Here is a 20,919-nt window from a genome sequence, read left to right on the forward strand (position 1 = left end):
CCCACGTAATGGAATATTACTCAGCCGTAAGAAAGAATGGAATCTTCCCATTTACAACATGGATGGATCTAGAGAGCATAATTCTAAGTGAAATAAGTCAGAGAAAGACAAATACCATATGATTTCACATATATGTGGACTTAAAAAACAAAACAAAGATAAAAAAGACAAACAAAAAATAAGATTCTTAACTACAGAGAACAAACTCTGGGTCAGGGGATAGGTGAAAAAGGTGAAGAAGATTAAGAAAACACTATTTTCTTTCCAAGTGTCTATTTAAATTCGTTAGTTAACATCCAGTGTAATTAAGTTTCAGGTGTAGAAAGGTAGTGATTTATCACACACATAACACCCGGTACTCATCACAAGTGTCTTCCTCAGTACCCATCACCTATTTAACCCATTCCCATCCCCCCAAGAATATTCTTATGATGAGCACTGAGTAATGTATAGAATTACTGAATCACTCTGCTATACACCTAACATAACTAATACACTAGTAAATTAATATAATACCATATGTTAACTGTATTGGGATTAAAAGTTAAAAAACAAATACTCAAAGAAAACTGAAAAATAAAGAAAGAAGGAAAAAAGGAAAAAAAAAGATGATATAGGTGTGGAAATTCATACTTGCCTGTAGTCTGCCAATGGCCACTAGGCAAAATTTGCTCCCCTGGCCAGCCTCTGGATCATCATCTGGGAGGGAGACACCTTCAGGAAGGTGAAGTTAAAAAGGTTTAACAGGGATTTCAAACTCAATTGCCTTCAATACAGATAGAAAGATTTAAAATACATGTAGGTATGAAGAGACTAAGTATAACACAATAGAGAGTGCTGAATGATTAGAATAACAGTAAGACAACAATTGCACAGAACTTACCACATATGCCAGGTACTATTTTAAGTATTTTTACATATAATAATTCATGTATTTTACCCATATTAATTGTAATAAATTGCAGAGTACAAGTCCCACCCTAAGTATTCTTAAAAACCATGCTGGCCAAGCCAAACATATATGAAGACAGTCATTCATTCTGTGACCATAATGATAAGCAGATAACAGATGTCTTGCCCAACCTGTGTCTTTTAAAGTAAGCAAACAACCAAAAATGAAATGAAACCAAACACCAACAGTTATTTATGTCCTTTGGAAAAGAGAGAAGCCAATGTTTCAATATTTTGTGTGGAAAAGGAAGAAGACTGCATTCTCTTTAGTCTTTGCATATGTATCTTTTTTTTTTTTTACCAAGAAAAATAGTATTTCTTTGAGAGCAATACAGAAGAATGAAAGACCATGCATACTGCAAAAGTATGGTTTACACGATATATAAATTAAAAAGTTCAAATGTCACTACACTTAAAACTAAATTTTTCGGGGCGCCTGGGTGGCGCAGTCGGTTAAGCGTCCGACTTCAGCCAGGTCACGATCTCGCAATCCGGGAGTTCGAGCCCCACGTCGGGCTCTGGGCTGATGGCTCAGAGCCTGGAGCCTGTTTCCGATTCTGTGTCTCCCTCTCTCTCTGCCCCTCCCCCGTTCATGCTCTGTCTCTCTCTGTCCCAAAAATAAATAAACGTTGAAAAAATAAATAAATAAATAAATAAAATTAAATTAAATTAAAAAAAAAACAACTAAATTTTTCTTAATTGCATTTAACTGCCATTTATTGAATGCGTACTATATGCCAGGCACTGGGATGAGTGATTTTCTTACATTAAATTTAATCCTCAAAATAACTCTGCATGAGTTATTTTGAGTTTGGAGTTATAATCTCCAAATCATAGGTAAGAAATCTGAGGGGTTCTTTTTATAAAGTCAAGCAACTTACCCTAAGTTATACCATTAATAAGTAACAATGCCAGAATCAAACTCAGGTTTTTCCAAATACAAAGTTCAATTTCTTACCCCAATATACCAACTTGCCTCCCTTTTCTCTTAGTTTCCCTCTCTCTACAATCCCACTTCCCAATCATACCCATCCAGCAGGGAAGTAATAAAGTGGCTAAGATCTGGAAATTCTGACAAACCAGTTTAAAAGGCTGACCCCTGCACCCCAACCACCCTTCTCATATTCCCTGTTTGACTTCCAGTTCTAGTAAAGCTACTCTGCTCACATCCTGATTTAAAGCCTTTACAGAGAATATCCCATTTGTAAATTACTACAATCAAGCCATTTCCCTCTTTTCCCTCAAAGTCGTGCTCCTACTTTATGTAGCTTTCTCAAATTAACTACATTCAATGCCAACTGCTTCTTTGCACACAAATACTTAGAAAATAGGTATTCAGTATATATTATTATGAATCTGCACATTTAAAATTGCATTCTGTGACACAGCCAACATTGAGTCATTTTCCAGTCTGAGTAATCCATCTCCCCAACTGGACTATAAAGGAGGAGCAGAAGTCTATCTGCTTTTTCTTTCGTGTTTTCTTATAGTTTATACCAGTACATATCATGTACCAGGTACATGACAAATGCTAGAGCTAACTTTCTCAGACTCTGTGACAATCCTGCTGCACCACGGAAGAAATCCAACTTCCCTACCTGCTGGGGGCCAGGCCTTGATATAGCCTGTGCAGTGGACCACCACAAAATGAGGTTCCCCATCCTTCACAGAGCCAAGTCCGTTCCTAGAAGAAGTACATGTGTGAGGAGAAAAACTACCCAGTAACATTTAAAAGGCAACGCTGGTTTAGTACCTTTAACTTTAGGTTCTTGGATGTTTAGAAAAGTGGTCACTTTTTGGCCTCTTCCACCCCAAAGTGACCACCATATTTCTGAGCCTTGCCAAAGTAAAGCAACCAAAAGGTATTACAGCAGAAAGTAAGTTGGTAAAGTGGTAGGGCCACTTCTTTAAAACAAGATGAGCAAAAGACGCTGCAGAAGGTCAGGAAAATATTGCCAGAAAATTAAGTAACTGGGAAGTGAGGGATGAAGGTAAGGGCTGCTGAAGGAAGTACTACACACAGTAAGATAGTTTAAAAAGTGATGATCTCTACAGGAATTTGGCCATCCCTTTGGTTCTTCGTTGTTTAGGATCTCACCTGCATCTGTTCCTCACAAAGCTCAGTCTATTCATGGAGACGGGGTCCACAGAGCTATTGCCACACCTGTTTCAAGGAACGGAGACATTAAAAGCAATTACGCTGTGCTATTAAAGAACTTTTCATCCGTTAACAGCCAGATAACAGGCTCTGGATACAATGAAACACAGAAGGATAAATGAACCAGGTTTGGTATTTCTAAAACTTATAACTGAGCCCAGAATCTGAAGTTCAAAATGTTCCACATACTCTTCAAATGCAGAAATTCTCTACACTGGGGCCAGAATACTTTTTGTGTAAAGGACCAGATGGTAAATATTTCAGCTTTTGTGGACCATAAAATCTGTTGCAACTAGTCAACTCTGCCATTAGGGCATGAAAACAGCCACAGACAATACATAAACAAATGCACATGCTATGTTCCTATATGGCTTTATTTGCAAATAAAGAGTTGTGGTTTGCAGACTCCTGTTCTATACCACATCCCAATCTATTTGCTACATATCCTTATTATTTCTCTTGCTTCTGCCTATGTCTCTATGTAGGCCATGTCCACGTACTGGGACATTCTCTCCCACCCTCTCCACTTTCCTTCTCTCGTTTCTTTAAAATAATAATAGGTAAAACTTATACAGAGTTTAATATGTACCACGCACTATTCTAAGCATCTTTACATATATTTATTCATCTCATCCTCAAAATAACTTTATGAGGTTGATATTAATATAATTCCATTAGACGAAATCACAACACAAAGTAGTCCTGTAATCTGCTCAAGGTCCCAGAAGATACTAAGTGGGAAATCCAGTAATCTAGTTCCAGAAGTTATTCTAAACCATTAAGCCACATAATATTCAATTCTGTAAATCTCTCAGGAAACCTTTCTTAATATCCTACTCATCATTTCTAATAAGCATCCTTAGTAGATGGTATAAATTAGTAAATTTCTATTATACAACCTGAATTTATTTTGTAATTTTAAGAGAGATCTTTTCTACCTGTGTAGAATGTACCACCATACTTTCTTCACAATACTAAAATGTATAATTTATAAACACTAAATACTAACAGAAAGACATAATTAAGTATCAACATTTTATGAAAAAAAGAAAAATGCAGCAATGACATGAGTACATGGATGTTGTCTTGTGATGTACTGGGGAAAACATATAGGTTTTGGAATCCAATTACTGTGGGTTAAAATAAAATCCTGGGGTGCCTGGGTGGCCCAATCGGTTAAATGTCTGAGTTCAGCACAGGTCATGATGTCACAGTTCGTGAGTTCGAGCCACACATCAGGCTCTGTGCTGACAGTGCTGAGTCTGCTTTGGGTTCTCTGCCTCCCTCTCTCTTTCTCTCTCAAAAATAAGTAAACATTTAAAAAAATAAATAAAAATAAAATAAAATAAAATCCTATATCAGGCATTATCTATGTAATTCTGGGAAGTTAATTTTTTGAGTCCTTTTTTTTCTTTTTAACAACAAAATAGGTACCATGAATTCGACTCTGAAGGACAGATGTGGGAAATGAGACTATAGCAATAAACTTCCTAGCATAATGTCTGGCACAGGAGGAGTTCATTAAAATTTAGTTTCCTTATCAAACACTTTATTCTGTTACAACCCATGTGGTAACACTTAAATTTAATCCAACTAGAGCTTGGATTTAAAAGTTTAACTCCTCTAACCAGAAATCAAACCCTCTGCTACTATTCCTGTGTCAAATCACAGTCCACAGCCTGACACTTACCTCATACGGCAAATAAATGATCTCCTTGAGCCCATACACATCCTCATGGAAGACTGCTGGCCTTCCTTTTTCACTGTTCCAGTCTTCAGATCAAGGATACGCCCTGAAAAAAGAAATGAAGAGCAGTATGGAGTGTGTTCTTGTACGAGGGGGAAAGCCGGAGAGACACTGGAGGCAAAGGTAAGCATCCTAATCATTCCCTCCAATCTCCTTGCTTATAACAAGGAGGGGATGGATTTTTTTCAAGTCTAAAATAGCTCAATTCCCATCAATGAATCTTATACTTAAGTTCAAAGCCACCACTGGAGATATAACCTTGTGCAAGGAAGGAAAGTAGGAGTGGAAAGTATTGTTGGTAAGCGAAAGGTTAACAAGAACATAAGGAAAAGCTTATACACATGCATGTACACATGCACGTACACAAGCATGTACACATGCACACTGAGGGAATGTCATTGTTTAAAAACATATTTTCATATGCTATAGAAACACATATCTGTTTCCAGAGAAACTAGAAACAAATGGCAACTTTTGGGGAAAAGAACTAGAAAAATAAAATCCATAAAAACCTAAAAGAAGGGAAAACTAAAACAACATTAATTTAACCATAGTAGGCTTTCTTGTATTTTAAATACCAGTTTTGATCTGCTTCCACTTTAATTTTTTTTCCTGAGTTGCTTAAGGAGCACTTGTGTTTCCTATAGCCAAACTCTGGCAAAAGGACTGAACAGCATTAAAATGGGGTTGTGGGGGAGTGGGGGAGGGAAAAAAACAGAAAAATAGTACAAATACAACCAAAAAAAAAAAAAAAGAAAAAAGTAAAAACTTATACGGATAACATCTCTAAAATAAAAATCTATTATCATAGAACCCAGTATAAAGCCAAAGAGAGGCACAAACAGGTAGAAAAAAATACCAGGTAATTACCCATATAAATTAAGACAAAAACATGAAGCAATTAATTCTTTTAGAATGAAAAAAAAAAGTTTATTAGATTTGGTTTTTACTTACTGTTTTATTTACATTAAAATTAAACTTCTATATGTGCCCTATCATTAAAGAAACATTTTCTAAAGATAAGCTACAAATTAGATTATCTCCATGTAGATAGAAAAAACTGACCATATTCATTAAAGGAGAAAATTCTAGAAGCCTTGCCAGATTCAACGAACATTGAGCTAAAACACCTCTTCTGTTTCAGAAAAAAAAAGGACTTCCCATTCTTTTTCCATCCACATAATTCACACCTGTCAGGGCATTTTCCGAAGTGGAAAGCTGCTCACGAAGTTTGTCCACGTCATCTGGATGCACCTGATCATAGAGTGTGCTACCAAACCATTCAGACTGAGGCTGGTTCAAAACAGGGGTCACTGAGTCAGAGACATAAACCACCCGACCTGTCTCACATGAGACAATAAACAGAAAGCCATCTGCTGCCTCCAAGATCAAATGTTTGAGTTCCTGTTCAAAGAAGAGAAATACAAGTTAATACTGAACTCTTAAAAGCCAAGTATTATTCATGGAAAGAATAAGATAGTACAGGATTGATTTCTCTCTCCAGAAGCAATTGCTGGCTCCTGCCTGATCCATAGTCACAGCTTTGCAACCTAAGTGTAAGTGCCTTCACGACAGCTTTTCCTTATCAATTATTTCTTCATCCTCTCTGTGTCAGTATCCACCTCCTCCTCAATCTCAGGACTTAAGATGGGGAGTAAGAAAGCTCACCACTAACAGTAACTGAGTTCTTGATTTCACCCCCTTTGGTCTCTTTTTACGATCTTGCTCTACAAATATGTTCATTTTCACTCTCTTTCCCCTCAGATCTATAAACATGATCAAGTTTTCTCAATTCCATGCAAATTTTTCCTCAACTTTGCCCAAATGATCTCCTTTTCAGTGCCACGTTTATGTTAAGAAAAATGTTATATTCACTGGCTCTATTCTCTTATCTTTCAATTATTTCTCAATCACACTACAATCTTCACTCTAAACCGTTCATGTTGCTTCCAGCAGGTTATCAATGTCCTAACTGCCAATTCAAGTCCTCTTTCCTGGGTCTTTATCATGTTACCTGATGTCTTCTGCAGAATCTGTTAACATTGTCCACTCTATCCTTTTAAGTTTTATTTTCTTCTAGCTTCTACAACACCATGCTCCAACTTTTGCTGCACTTCTTCTAAATGTCCCTTCTCTGCTTCAGGCTCCCTTCTCTTTGTTCAAGTATAGGTATTTCCTAAGTTATATCTTAAGTTCTCTTCTCTATTTATACCATACTCTCTCCCTGAGAAATCATATCCACTCCTCCGTGCTATGAAATGATACCCAAATCTACATCTTTAGACTTGCCTAAACTTTTCTTCTTTAGCTTTAAGCAGACCTGAATTCCTGAATTCCAACTATCTGTTAAACATTTCCTCTTAGACACTGTATCAGCAATTCAATTTCAACATCTCAAAACATATCATTATCTCCCCCTCCAAAGAACAATCCTCTGTGCTCTTCTAGCATTTTTTTTTAATTTATTTATTTTCTAAGTGAAAGAGAGCATGTGAAAGTGGGGAGAGGCGGGGGGAGAGGCAGGGAGAGAGACAGAATCAAAGTAGGCTCTCCAACTCGGGGCTGGATCTCACAAACCACAGGATCATGACCTGAACTGAAATCAAGAGTCAGCTTAACTCACTGAGCCACCCAGGCACCCCTAGCATTTCCTTTTTTGATTAACAGTATCACCTTCCTCTCAGGCTACAAGACTCAAAATCTAATTACAATCTCTTATGCTCTAGTGAGAACTCTCTTTTATCATTTTCATTTCCAATACTACATCACTGTCTGTCATCTTACCCCCAAATTAATGAAATGGTCTCCCTGCTTTCATTCTCTCCAACCGAGCCTTAAAATGCTACAATGATGCATACATTTTTTATGGCTTCCCACTGCCTAAAAATTAATATCTAAATTTGGTAACGTAACACCTAAATATTGGATCATCAGGTCCCAGCCTACCTATTATCATCTCCCAAGGCTTGCTAAGCTCCTTCATTTGCCTTGAATAACCAAATCATTCTTACCAGGTATTTGCTTGGGTTACTCCCAATACTATTCCCCTACTCTTGCTCTCCCATGTTTATACTTCTACAGGACTTAATACTGTACCTTTAGGATAGGACTGATTGTGTGTTTATATTGTGATCATTTACCTCTTTCCACCAGTGACTATCTCTTATCTCTTTGTTTTCCTCTTTATCTCTTATCTCATTTTTCTCATAGCACAAAAACACTTGGTTAACTCACAATAGGTGCATGACTGGAGTCGACTGAATCAGTATCTCTATGTCTGTTGTTAGAACAAACTAAGTAACTATTCCAAAATACATATATATAAAATCCATACTATGTGTGCTATCATACAGACAATCCCTACTTGGAAAACTATTCTTTTTCTTAATTATTTTTTTATTATGTTTTTATTTATTTTTGAGACAGACAGAGACATAGCATGAGCAGGGGAGGGGCAGAGAGAGAGGGAGACACAGAATCTGAAGCAGGCTCCAGGCTCTGAGCTGTCAGCACAGAGCCTGATGCGGGGCTCGAACTCACGGACTGTGAGATCATGACCTGAGCTGAAGTCAGACGCTTAACCGACTGAGCTACCCAGGCGCCCTGGAAAACTATTCTTATTCCTTTCTTCCAAACCACATTCCTTCCTTCTAATCCCTTGAATAAAAGAGTAACATTATGGGTCAATTTTTCTTCCTTATACTTCTTGTATTTTCCAAATTTTTCTGCAAAAACACAGTTATTTTTTATTATTATTAGAGAGAGCCAGAGAGGGACAGAACGTACATGCAAGTGGGGGAGAAGGGCAGAGGTAGAGAGAAAGAGAGCTCCAAGGAGGTTCCATGCTCAGCACAGATCCCCACACAGGGCTCAACCCCACGACCCTGGAATCAAGAGTCAGATGCTCAACTGACTGAGCCACCCAGGTACCTCCACTGTGTTATTAAAAAAAAAAATCTTTTTTTAATGTTTATTTATTTTTGAGAGAGAGAGACAGAGACAGACAGAGAGAGAGAGAGAGAGAGAGAGAGAGCGTGAGTGGGGGAGGGTCAGAGAGGGAGACAACGAATCCGAAGCAGGTTCCAGGCTCTGAGTTGTCAGCACAGGGCCCGACATGGGATTTGAACTCACAAACCACAAGGTCATGACCCAAGCCCAAGTCGGATGCTCAACTGACTGAGCCACCCAGGTGACCCCTCCTTCCCCACGGGTTATATTTAATCATTGAAACAGAACACGGCTTCCTTACTCTTAGAAGTCTTGCTGACTAGGGGAGCCTGGGTGGCTCAGTCGGGTGGGCATCGGCTCAGGTCATGATCTCAAAGTTTGTGAGTTCAAGCCCCGTGTCAGGCTTTGTGCTGACAGCTCGGAGCCTGGAGCCTGCTTCGGATTCTGTGTCTCCTTCTCTCTCTGCCCTTCCCCCACTTATGCTCTATCAAAAATAAATAAATGTGTGGGGCGCCTGGGTGGCTCAGCTGGTTAAGCGGCCGACTTCGGCTCAGGTCAGGATCTCACAGTCCGTGAGTTCGAGCCCCACGTCGGGCTCTGTGCCGACAGCTCAGAGCCTGGAGCCTGTTTCAGATTCTGTGTCTCCCTCTCTCTGACCCTCCCCCGTTCATGCTGTGTCTCTCTCTGTCTCAAAAATAAATAAACATTAAAAAAAAATTAAAAAAATAAATAAATAAATAAATGTAAAAAAATTAAAAAAAAAAAAAGAGAAGTCTTGCTGACCATCCTCACTCAGGCCAGGTCATTCTATTCACTTTTGCCATCCCTCCAGTATATATTTATCTAGCCTCATATAAATTATCAATAATTTAAAAAAAAATTTTTAGTGTTTATTTATTTTGAGAGAGTGCACATGAGCGGGATAAGGACAGAGAGAGAGGGAGAGAGAGAGAATCCCAAGCAGGCTCTGAGCTGTCAGCATAGAGCCCAATGTGGGGCTCAAACTGACGAACCGTGAGATCATGGCCTGAGCCAAAATCAAGAGTCCTATGCTTAACCGACTGAACCGCTCAGGTGCCCCAAATTATTAAAAAGTTTTTTAAAAATTTATTTCTTCTCTATGCATTTTCCTCTCATTTTTCGCTTATGTGTGTATCCAGCCACTTAAATAGTCATATTCAGACTGACTTCCACCCACTCACATGTTCATATTTAGACTGAGTTCCTGAAAGGCTGGAAATGTTTTTACCTTCTATATTTTTCTCATTACATGCACCATAGTACATCTCTAAGGAACAATGACTGCCTTGTTAGATTCCTTTTATCACTAAAACTGAACGCTGCTTCAGGAATAAGAAGTAGATTTTTTCCATCTTCTAGAACCTTAAAGCCAATGAAGAGGGCTGGTTCCATGGACATAGTCATCTCTTTTTCCTGCAGTTCCACTCTTTTTCCACCTTACAGGCTGTATTCATGGGTGAAATCTAAAATACCTATAAGCTTGCCAAATAGTTGGCAAAAGTCTGTTGTACTTCTCACTGTTTCAATGCTAATGAATGTACAGCCAGGAATTGAAACTACTTTCCCATGGTCTGAATTTTTCCTTGACAGCTGAATTCTTGCACTTTAAACAGTCTACAGACTCAGCTCTGCTCTGACTCCCAATATAAGGCCCTAAATAGAATTAGGGTTATCTATCCCCAAAAGATCAAAACTTTCAACAGATTCTAGACTTGCTCAGAGTTGTGCAGCCCAGTGACCTGATCAGTGAGGAACGAAGGCTTGTAGGTGCCATCAGTGGATGTATTTCCAGTTCCTCGCAAGGACTTCATGTGAGAGACTGCCATGCGTAAGATGGTTAGCTTGTCTGGTTTTCGAGCCAGGGCACTACAGGTGGGCACCATGTCTGACAGTTCTGTGATGTAGGCTGTCATCTTGTTCCGTCGCCGCCGTTCAATTTCACTGTGATTCTCCCTGCATGGGGGGGAGAGAGAGAGAGAGAGAGAGAGAGAGAGAGAGAGAGAGAGAGAGAGAGAGATGCCCCACCCAGGTGGTCACATCTGGCCATCTGAGAGCAGAGAGAGTGATATAAATACCAACCGAGCTGCTAAAGAACTATGGTGTTTAGATTTAGGAGTGCTTAAATCTCAGAAGGTAGAGTCACATCTGCCAACCTTCATGCAGAACAATGGAATAGAAGCTAACAAGGCACACAGAAAATAAGCAGATACCAGCAATTCTATCTCCTGGTAACTTCACTTCCTCTGCAAGTTACCTGTCCATCAGAACAATAAAATATTTTATGAAATTATAGTCTGAAAGTCAATGTTGATTTTATTCACTTTAGTTCCTGAGACAAGTGATCTCTGCTTAGCTAATTCCGTATTTACTAATTCAACTTTTTAAGGCTGAAAACAAAATTACCAGCCTTTTCCAACACAAGTATGTTGCCCAACAACTGATACAAGAATTGATAGTATAGATTCCTTTGGTCTATAAAATGTTGCTTGTTCTAAGCTTCTAACTCTCAATACTAGAAAGCAGAATTGGAAGATTTTGAAGTTTTATTTGTCTCACTAATGCACAAAGTCCTAGTGTGTCTATCCGGGTGCCAAGCCAATGCACTGAGATTTTAAGATATCTACCAGAGGTCCTTTGTGGGTCCCCAGTTGGAACAAAATGAATCGGAGAGTGAAAGTGGAGTGGGGAGGAAAAGGCCTGAAAAGAGACAAGTTGGATCACATCTCCAATGCTGATTTCCTCAAATCAAGAGAGAATCTCATCATTGTTAAAAATAATCCAGTAGTTCTCACGGTGGATTTCTGAGAAGCCCCACAAAGCCTCAGAGACAACCAAACAACGTGCTGTGTTTCTGCTTCTACTTGAGCAGCTTTGCTTTATCTTTTTTATTTACTTCCATTACCACTTAAGGATCCTATTAAAAAAAGTTCTTTGTGTAAAAAGAAAACAGAAAACAACTGATCTAACATAAACTGATCTCTTTATGAGAAGCGGTTAAGCAGTTAAGTAAGTGACTTTCCCAAGGGCAGCACTCAATCCCAATGAATGCAATGGTCTTCCCACCATACCATGCCAAATCAGCTTTCTGAAGAGTGAAAGAGTTGGCAGGAAATGGCAACAAAATGAGCTTGTGGCCCAGGTGAAAAAGTAATGATAGACTGGGGCGGGGGGTGGGAATGTAGTTGGTATCAATGATCTATCTCCTACTGAGTGGTCCCAAATCACAGAAGCCAGAAAATAGAAAAACTTGGGTACAACATTAATATCCTAGTATTTCTACATTATTGACAACAATCTCCAAAGACAACTCTAGACTCTCCTTTCTAAATGGCAAAAAGATCTCACCACATAGGTCCATATTTGTTAATATCCCTGAGAAACATTCTACTCTCAAACTTAAAGCACCCATCCTCCTAGAATCTGACAGATTTCTAACACTGAAATCCAGAAGGCTGACCTTTTTTCTTTTTTTAATGTTTATTTTTGACAGAGAGAGAGGCAGAGCATGAGTGGGGGGTGGGAAGGGGGAAGAGAGAGAGGGAGACACAGAATCCGAAGCAGGCTCCAGGCTCCGAGCTGTCAGCACAGAGCCCGACATGGGGCTCGAACTCACGGACCGCGAGATCATGACCTGAGCCGAAGTTAGACACTCAACCGACTGAGCCACCCAGGTGCCCCAAGGTTGACCTTTTCAATAACCACATCAAGGCTGTTAAAACTTTTCTGGGAAACCATGAAAAATTCAAGCACCAAAGCAAGGCTGTAATGCTATGACACAGTAATCTAGCCTGTGAGTCTACACAGGAAAATAAGGGTGTGCTTTCTAGAAAAGTGTGGAATAAATATTAAGGCCTAAATGTTGGGCACTAATTTCAAACACAGGTAAATTTATTAGTTTTTGTTTTTTTTTCCTCAAGTGCTTATTTATTTTTGAGAAAGAGAGAAAGAAAGAGAGAGGCAGGCAGAGGATCCCAAGCAGGCTCCACACTGTCAGCATGAACTCATGAACCATGAGATCATGACCAGAGCCGAAGTTGGATGTTTAACTGACTGGGCCACCCAGGCGCCCCTATGAGTCTTCTGATAAAAGATTATTTCCCTGCTGAAGCACCACCTGGTACAGCTGCCTCCTTTCTAAGGACTTTTATTCTGTGAAACTTAGTGCTAAGATAATGAGGAAAACAGAAAACTATAAAATTATTAGCAGTTACTTAAATTCCTCAACGCACCCACTTTCTGATTGGGGAAGCCAAAGTTCCTGTTACACACAAACTTCCAAAAACTCTTGTCCTCTCTTGCCACAGATGAGGAAAAACACAAAGAGAAAGGGGAAGAAAACAGCAGAGTAAGAAACAGGAAGAAGCAGCAGCATCTGCTTCATCATGCTGAAAATACTGTTCTCCTACCTGGCGAGTCTCTCTTTATCCGCAGAGCTCTGCTCATCATCCGACCTAAAAATAGAATTAATGAACTAAGCTAAAATAAAAATAAAAAGAAAGGAAAAAAGAAAGATGGATGGGTGGATAGAAGGAGAGGGGAAAGGAAAAGAAAAAGGAAATAGAACAAAATAGATGCAGAGAAAGGAACATTAAAATATGGACAGGAACCTTGCCTGTAACCCTACAAAAGTCATTTGTTAGGATAAAGAAAAATTAACTTACAGGACAAAGGTTGACATAAAAGCAAGGCCAATATTCATTATAAATAAACATAGTCTGAACACAGAAAGCACTTTGCCAATCTCTGTAGAGGCCAATGATATATATAGTTTGAACAAGAACCAAACAAGGGAAGACCATTCTCACACTGCTCCCAATTTGGAAATAAAATATCCATATATGCTATTCTATAATAAAAAAAATCTAAGAGGTAAATCATGATGAGAATATCACATTGTCACAAATGATCACAAAATATAATCTCTCTGTAACACAGACGCATACACATGCACTCACAGACAAAATAGCCAAACAGGGTTCTTTGGAGAAATTATATAAATAAAACTTAAGAATTAGGTTTCTGGGACATCCCATATCATTAATTTTGTAATTAAATAGTAAATTTCTTTTTTAATTTTTTTTTTATTTTGAGAAAGAGAGTGCGTACGTGCACAAGTAGTGGGGAGAGGAAAAAAGAGGGAGAGGGAGGCAGGGAGGGAGGGAGGGAAAGAGAGAGAGAGAGAGAGAGAGAGAGAGAGAGAGAGAGAGAGAATCCCAAGCACAGAGCCCGACATGGCGGGGGGCGGGTAGGGCGGGCCTCAATCCCACAAACCACGAGATCATGACTTAAGCCAAAATCAAGAGTCATATGCTCAACAGACTGAGCCACCCAGACACCCCAGTAGTATATTTCTATTTAGTCACTCTCCCATTTCTTTGTTGTAAAGCCCCAACACTGCTGGATCCCCAGTGCCAGCCCCCACTCCCCTGGAGGGGGCTACAAAGGATTACCACTAAGTTTTTCTGGAAAACTGAAATACTTTGAGTTGGTGGCAACTGAAGAAACATCAACATGCTGGTAGGCCAATGTATCAGTAATCAACTCCATTTTAAATATAGATAAAGAAGCCTCAAATAAAATGTCTACATAAGTATGACATATTAACAGGCTGAAAGATTATTCACTTGTGACATGTACCATGACTTTATCGGTACATGGGAAAGTTTCTATAAAATGGTCAATGAGGGTAGCCTGGGAGGCTTGTCGGTTAAGCAGTTAAGCATCTGACTCTTGATTTTGGCTCAAGTCATGATCTCATGGTTTGTGAGATCTAGCCCTATGTCAGGCTCTGTGCTGACAGTGGGGAAGCCTGCTTGGGATTCTCTCTCCGCCCCTCCCCAACTCACGCACACCTATGTGCACACCAGTGCCGCACACACACACACTCTCTCTCAAAATAAACTTCAAAACAAAAATAAAAATAAATGGTCAACAGGAAGAAAAGATTCAAAATAACACAGTAAGAACAAAAATATAAAAATATACATATGTTGATAAGAAGCGCAAGAGAACTGCATTATATTAAGTATATATACTTAATGTTCATTGGGTCATTACAGTTCCTTAACAAACTACAAATATTTTTTTCAAAGATTTGAGAAAATACATACATTTTCAGTTTTTGAAGACCCTCTACTGAATTCCCAAGGAGGATATGTGAGGTGAACAGCATAACAAATCCTCTCTTAGAGGAATGAGTTGTTTGAAAGAAAGTTAAATATCTAAAATTCCTATTATCATTATTCCTACTACTACAAATCCCTTTATCTACTCTCATATCTCTGAACGAAATATGTGAATGTATATTTATATTAAATATGACAAATGAAAACTAAAATAATTCAAGTAATGCTTTCATAGCTTTTTGGAATTTCAATCAAGAGACTGTGAACCTGGGGCGCCTGGGTGGCTCAGTCAGTTAAGCATCTGACTTCAGCTCAGGTCATGATCTTATGGCCCATAAGTTTGAGCCCCACATTGGGGCTCTGTGCTGAAAGCTCGGAGCCTGGAGCCTGCTTTGGATTCTGTGTCTCCCTCTCTCTCTCTGCCACTCCCCCACTCATGCTCTGTCTCTGTCTCAAAAATAAATAAACATTAAAAAAAAATTAAAAATAAATAAATAAAAAGAGACTGTGAACCTGTACCATCAGTACTATTTGATGGCTTGACTTTCTTTTTTTAATTTTTTTTTAAAGTTTATTTATTTAAGCAATCTCTACACCCAACAAGGAGCTTGAACTCAGGACCCTAAGATCAAAATTGCATGCTCTACAGACTGAGCCAGCCAGGTGCCCCTGAGGGCTTAACTTTCTAATGCAGCTCGAAAAACTGTTCCCCAAGTATCTATGACTAACTTCTCATTTTAGAGATGGTTCATATCCTGAAGTGTTTACAAGGATCTACTTCAATAAATAAACCCTTTGAAAATCTCTTAAATTCACTTCTTTCCTATTGCCATTGCCTCCACTCTAGCCTAGGCACTATGATTTTAGAGCTATCTTATTACTTCAACAGCCTCCCATCTACTTCCCTGAGTACAGTGCTTCTCTTTAATCAATCCTGTACAGTGCTACTAGAGAAAAATCCCATACATATTTTATTTATTAAAATCTTTTATTCCAAGTCTATAATGGCATCTTACTGTTTCAGATAGTTATAAGCTACTCTGACATTTCTTAGCCCTCTACATCAGTGGTTCTCAAAAGTATGGTCCCTAGACTAGCAAAATCAGCAGTAAATATATTTTAAGAACTCAGGTAAGCACTGGATTTTTGATTAGATTATTTGTTTTTCTGAGGTGGCTGCAAACTCAATTAAGAAAAAGACCAATTCACTGTTTAATAATATACAGAATGAACTTCCTAAAAACAAAACATCTGACTTAGAAGGATTTGTTGTTGAATAAAAGCATTTTTCATCATCTTGACAAAATTTAAAGAAATTTATTCCAATCAAAACTCACCTCCACAAAAATTGTTTCTGTTGTCTTTTTTTTTTAATATGAAATTTATTGTCAAATTAGTTTCCATACAACACCCAGTGTTCATCCCAACAGGTGCCCTCCTCAATGCCCATCACCCATTTTCCCCTCCCTCCCACCCCCATCAACCCTCAGACTGTTCTCACTTTTTAAGAGTTTCTTATGGTTTGGCTCCCACCCTCCCTAACTTTTTTTTTTCCTTCCCTCCTCCCCCATGGTCTTCTGTTAAGTTTCTCAGGATCCACCTAAGAGTGAAAACATATGGTGTCTGTCTTTCTCTGCCTGACTTATTTCACTTAGCATAACACTCTCCAGTTCCATCCACATTGCTACAAATCTGTTGTCATTTTTAAAAGAAAACTATTATCTGTACAAATTTTGTGGACCCATTCAATAAAAATGCAACCAAGAAATCCATAGCCTGTGTTCCTGTGGACACCCAGCAAGCACAATGTATAGCTACCTATCATATGAATAAAAACACTGTGTAAATTCTACCATCAGTTTGAAGCCATGTTACCTGAACATTAACAATAGCTGTCATACGTAATTCTGTCAGCTTTCAGAATAGGAAGAAGACTGAACAGAGAAATTAACTCTCAATGAGATCAAATTAAAACTCAATATGCTTGTTTGCCTGATTCCACAAGATGGCCCAAGATGCTCTACTACATTACCTGGCAAATCGCTCCTTATCATTAGACATCTGATCATCATCACACCTGAAGGAGAAAAATGGGATTAGCTCAAAGCATTATACTTGTTATCTATTTCATTCTGAAATAAAAACTAGAAAAGGGGTAAAAATATTCAATAGAAAAAAAAAGCGCCAATGGAAAAGTATCACAAGGCAACAGAGACAGTAATAGCATCCCACAGAACTTAAAAAACCCACGACTCTTATTTGTCAGGTCTCTGATGTTCTCCTTTACCCTTATTTATCAAACACTCCAAAAAAAGATGATGACCTCATGAGGGCCCAGCTGACTGCCCTGTCAGCACCACTCTGAGGTTAGGGATAGTTCTGTTCTGTTTAATTATTAGGAGGGGGAGGGGGGACATGGAACATAAAAAAGGTTAAGATGGTAAATTTTAAGAGTACACTTTGGTAGTACTAACTATATTCATATTGTTGTGCAACAGATCTATGTAAGGTTCTAACCTTGTAAAACTCAAACTCTGTAGCCACTAAACATCATTTTCCCATCTCCTCCCCACCTGACTCCCAGCTCCTGGCAACTATCACTATGCTTTCTGTCTCTAATTTTAACTACTTTAGATACCTCTTATTAAGTGAGACTATACAGTCTTTCTGTGACTGGCTTATTTTACTTAGTATAATGTCTCCAACATTCATCCGTATTGTAGCATATGCCAGGATTTCTTTCCTTTTTAAGGCTGAACAATATTCCATTGGACATATATGCCACATTTTCTTTAGGTATTCATCTATAAATGGTTATTTGGGTAGCTTCACGTCTTGGCTACTGTGAAAATGGGGCAGCGAACATGAGTGTCCAAATAATCTCTTTAAGACTCTTTTATTTATGAAATAATTTTATTTTTTTAATTTACATCCAAATTAATTAGCATATAGTGCAACAATTATTTCAGGAGAAATTCCTTATTGCCCTTTACCCATTTAGCCCACCCCTCCTCCCACAACCCCTCCAGTAACCCTGTTTGTTCTCCATATTTAAGAGTCTCTTATGTTTTGTCCCCCTCCCTGTTTTTATATTGTTTTTGCTTCCCTTCCCTTATGTTCATCTGTTCTGTGTCTTAAAGTCCTCATGAGTGAAGTCATATGATATTTATCTTTCTCTAACTTTGCTTAGCATAATACCCTCCAATTCCATCCACGTAGTTGCACATGGCAAGATTTCATTCTTTTTGATTGCCAGGTAATACTCCATTGTATATATATACCAAATCTTCTTTATCCATTCATTCATTGATGGACATTTGGGCTCTTTCCATACTTTAGCTATTGTTAATAGTGCTACTATAAACATTGGGGTGCATGTGTCTCTTCGAAACAGCATACCTGTATCCCTTGGATAAATACATAGTAGTGCAACTGCTGGGCTGTAAGGTCATTCTATTTTTAATTTTTTGAGGAACCTCCATATTGTTTTCCAGAGTGGCTGCACCAGCTTGCATTCCCACCAGCAATGCAAAAAGAGATCCTCTTTCTCCGCATCCTCGCCAACATCTGTTATTGCCTGAGTTGCTAATGCTAGCCATTCTGACACATGTAAGGTGGTATCTCATTGTGGTTTTGATTTCTATTTCCCTGATGATGAGTGATGTGGAATATTTTTTCATGTGTCAGTTGGTCATCTGGATGTCTTCTTTGGAGAAGTGTCTATTCATGTCTTTTGCCCATTTCTTCACTGGATTATTTGGTTTTTGGGTGTTTAGTTTGATAAGTTCTTTATAGATTTTGGATACTAACCCTTTATCTGATATGTCGTTTGCAAATATCTTCTCCCATTCTGTCCGTTGCCTTTTAGTTTTGCTGATTGTTTCCTTCACTGTGCAAAAACTTTATTTTGATGAGGTCCCAATAGTTCATTTTTGTGTTTGTTTCCCTTGCCTCCGGAGACGTGTTGAGTAAAAAGTTGCTGTGGCCAACATCACAGAGGTTTTTGCCTGCTTTCTCCTAGAGGATTTTGATGGCTTCCGGTCTTACATTTAGGTCTTTTACCTATTTTGAGTTTCTTTTTGTGAATGGTGTAAGAAAGTGGTCCAGGTTCATTCTTCTGCATGTCGCTGTCCAGTTTTCCCAGCATCACTTGCTGAAGAGACTGTCTTTATTCCATTGGATATTCTTTCTGGCTTTGTCAAAGATTAGTTAGCCATACATTTGTGGGTCTATTTCTGGGTTCTCTATTCTGTTCCACTGATCTGAGTGTCTGTTTTTGTGCCAAGGACTCTGCTTTCAATTACTCTGGATATTTATAACCAGAAGTGGGGCTGCTGAATCATACAATGATTCTGTTTTTAATTTTTGAGGAATCATACTGTTTTCGACAGTGGTTAAATTTATCATTTACAGTCCGACCAACAGTGCACAAGGATTCTCATTTCTTCACATCCTTATCTAACGTTTATTTTCTGTTTCTTTTTTTTAAATATTTACTTTTGAGAGAGACAGAGAAAAAAGGGCAAGTGGGGGAAGGGCAGAGAAAAAGGGAGACACAGAATCCAAACCAGGCTCCAGGCTCTGAGCTGTCAGCACAGAGCCCGATATGAGGCTCGAACTCACAAACCATGACCTGAGCTGAAGTCAGATGCTTAACTAACTGAGCCACCCAGGTGCCCCTATTTTCTGTTTCTTTGATGGTGGCCACCATCATGGGTGTGGGGTGGTATCTCACTGTAGTTTCTATTTGCATTTCTCATGACTAGTGAGTAGGACATCTTTTCATAATCTGGTTTGCCATCTGCATATCTTCTTTGGAAAATTTCTATTCAAGTCCTTTACCCATTTATAATCAGGTTGCGTTTTTTCTTATTGAGTTGTGATAGTTCTTCACATGTTATAGATATTAGCCTCTTATCAGATACATGCTCTACAAATATTTTGTCCCATTCCACAGGTTATCTTTTCACTGTTTTAGTTGATCCACAGAAATTTTAAGAGATAATTTTTAGTTATGGCTTAAACAATGCTCTTTACCGCTTTGATCAAGGAAACAATCCATTCATCCTAACAACTTTGGTACTTAGTAAGCAATAACCCATGTCTGCTAAATACAGAAACTACAGGATTTGTTGGGGGAGAGAAACTTAACTTTAAATACACTACTCTAGGAGTGCCTGGCTAGTTCAGTCGGTACAGCATACAATTCTTCATCTAGGGGTTGTGAGATTGAGCCCCATGATGGGTATAGAGATTACTCAAGAATAGAAATAAAAATCATCTAAAAATAAGTTAAAATTAAATTAAAAATAGAAACACTATTCTCTGGATCATTTAAATTTTCCTCTTCTCACTGCTACAGGATATAGCAAAGATCTATCAACTTTGAGCTTTTGGGAGAAAGGTTAAGTCTCACGAAATTTGCAGTTAAACCAGTTATTAAATTAGAGCCAAGGGGCACCTGGGTGACTCAGTCAGTTAAGCAACTAACTCTGGCTCAGGTCATGATCTCACAGTTTGTGAGTTCGAGCCCTGCATCGGGCTCTGTGCTGACAGCTTGGAGCCTGCAGCCTGTTTCGAATTCTGTGTCTCCCTCTCTCTCTGCCCCTCCCCTGCTCATACTCTGTGTCTCTCTGTCTCTCAAAAATAAATAAATGTTTAAAAAAAAATAGAGCCAAATTTATATTGTTTCTTCATAGGCTGTATATCCTCAACTAGTCCAACCTTAAGAATTTTCAGTTTTTGCAAATAACAGGAGGGGCACCTGGGTGGTTGAGTTTCTGACTCTTGATTTCGGCTCAGGTCATGATTCCAGGGTCATGGGATCGAGCCCTGAGTCTGGTTCCACGCTGAGTGTGGAGCCTGCTTAAAATATTCTCATTCTCTCCCTCTCTCTCTCTCTCTCTCTCTCTCTCCATCTCTCTCTCGCACGCACGCGCTCTTTGGCCCTCTCCCCTGCCTGTGTTCTC

General features: G+C 38.8%; 1 protein-coding gene across 4 annotated transcripts in view; it reads right to left on the minus strand.

Annotated features, from left to right (window-relative positions):
- The window catches only part of ARNT (aryl hydrocarbon receptor nuclear translocator), a 75,375-nt gene that overhangs the window by 19,539 nt on the left and 34,917 nt on the right, over window positions 1-20,919 (minus strand). For all 4 annotated transcript variants that reach the window (XM_053214763.1, XM_053214762.1, XM_053214761.1 and 1 more), the window contains 8 exons: window positions 16,983-17,027; window positions 13,232-13,276; window positions 10,565-10,778; window positions 6,047-6,260; window positions 4,800-4,902; window positions 3,050-3,115; window positions 2,550-2,635; window positions 644-714 (listed from right to left, as the gene is read on the minus strand). In XM_053214763.1, coding sequence (XP_053070738.1) covers window positions 644-714; window positions 2,550-2,635; window positions 3,050-3,115; window positions 4,800-4,902; window positions 6,047-6,260; window positions 10,565-10,778; window positions 13,232-13,276; window positions 16,983-17,027 — 844 coding nt within the window. The remainder of the gene's footprint in view (window positions 1-643; window positions 715-2,549; window positions 2,636-3,049; window positions 3,116-4,799; window positions 4,903-6,046; window positions 6,261-10,564; window positions 10,779-13,231; window positions 13,277-16,982; window positions 17,028-20,919) is intronic.

Source organism: Acinonyx jubatus, chromosome C1 (genome assembly GCF_027475565.1).
Source record: "Acinonyx jubatus isolate Ajub_Pintada_27869175 chromosome C1, VMU_Ajub_asm_v1.0, whole genome shotgun sequence".
NCBI classification, from domain to species: Eukaryota; Metazoa; Chordata; class Mammalia; order Carnivora; family Felidae; genus Acinonyx; species Acinonyx jubatus.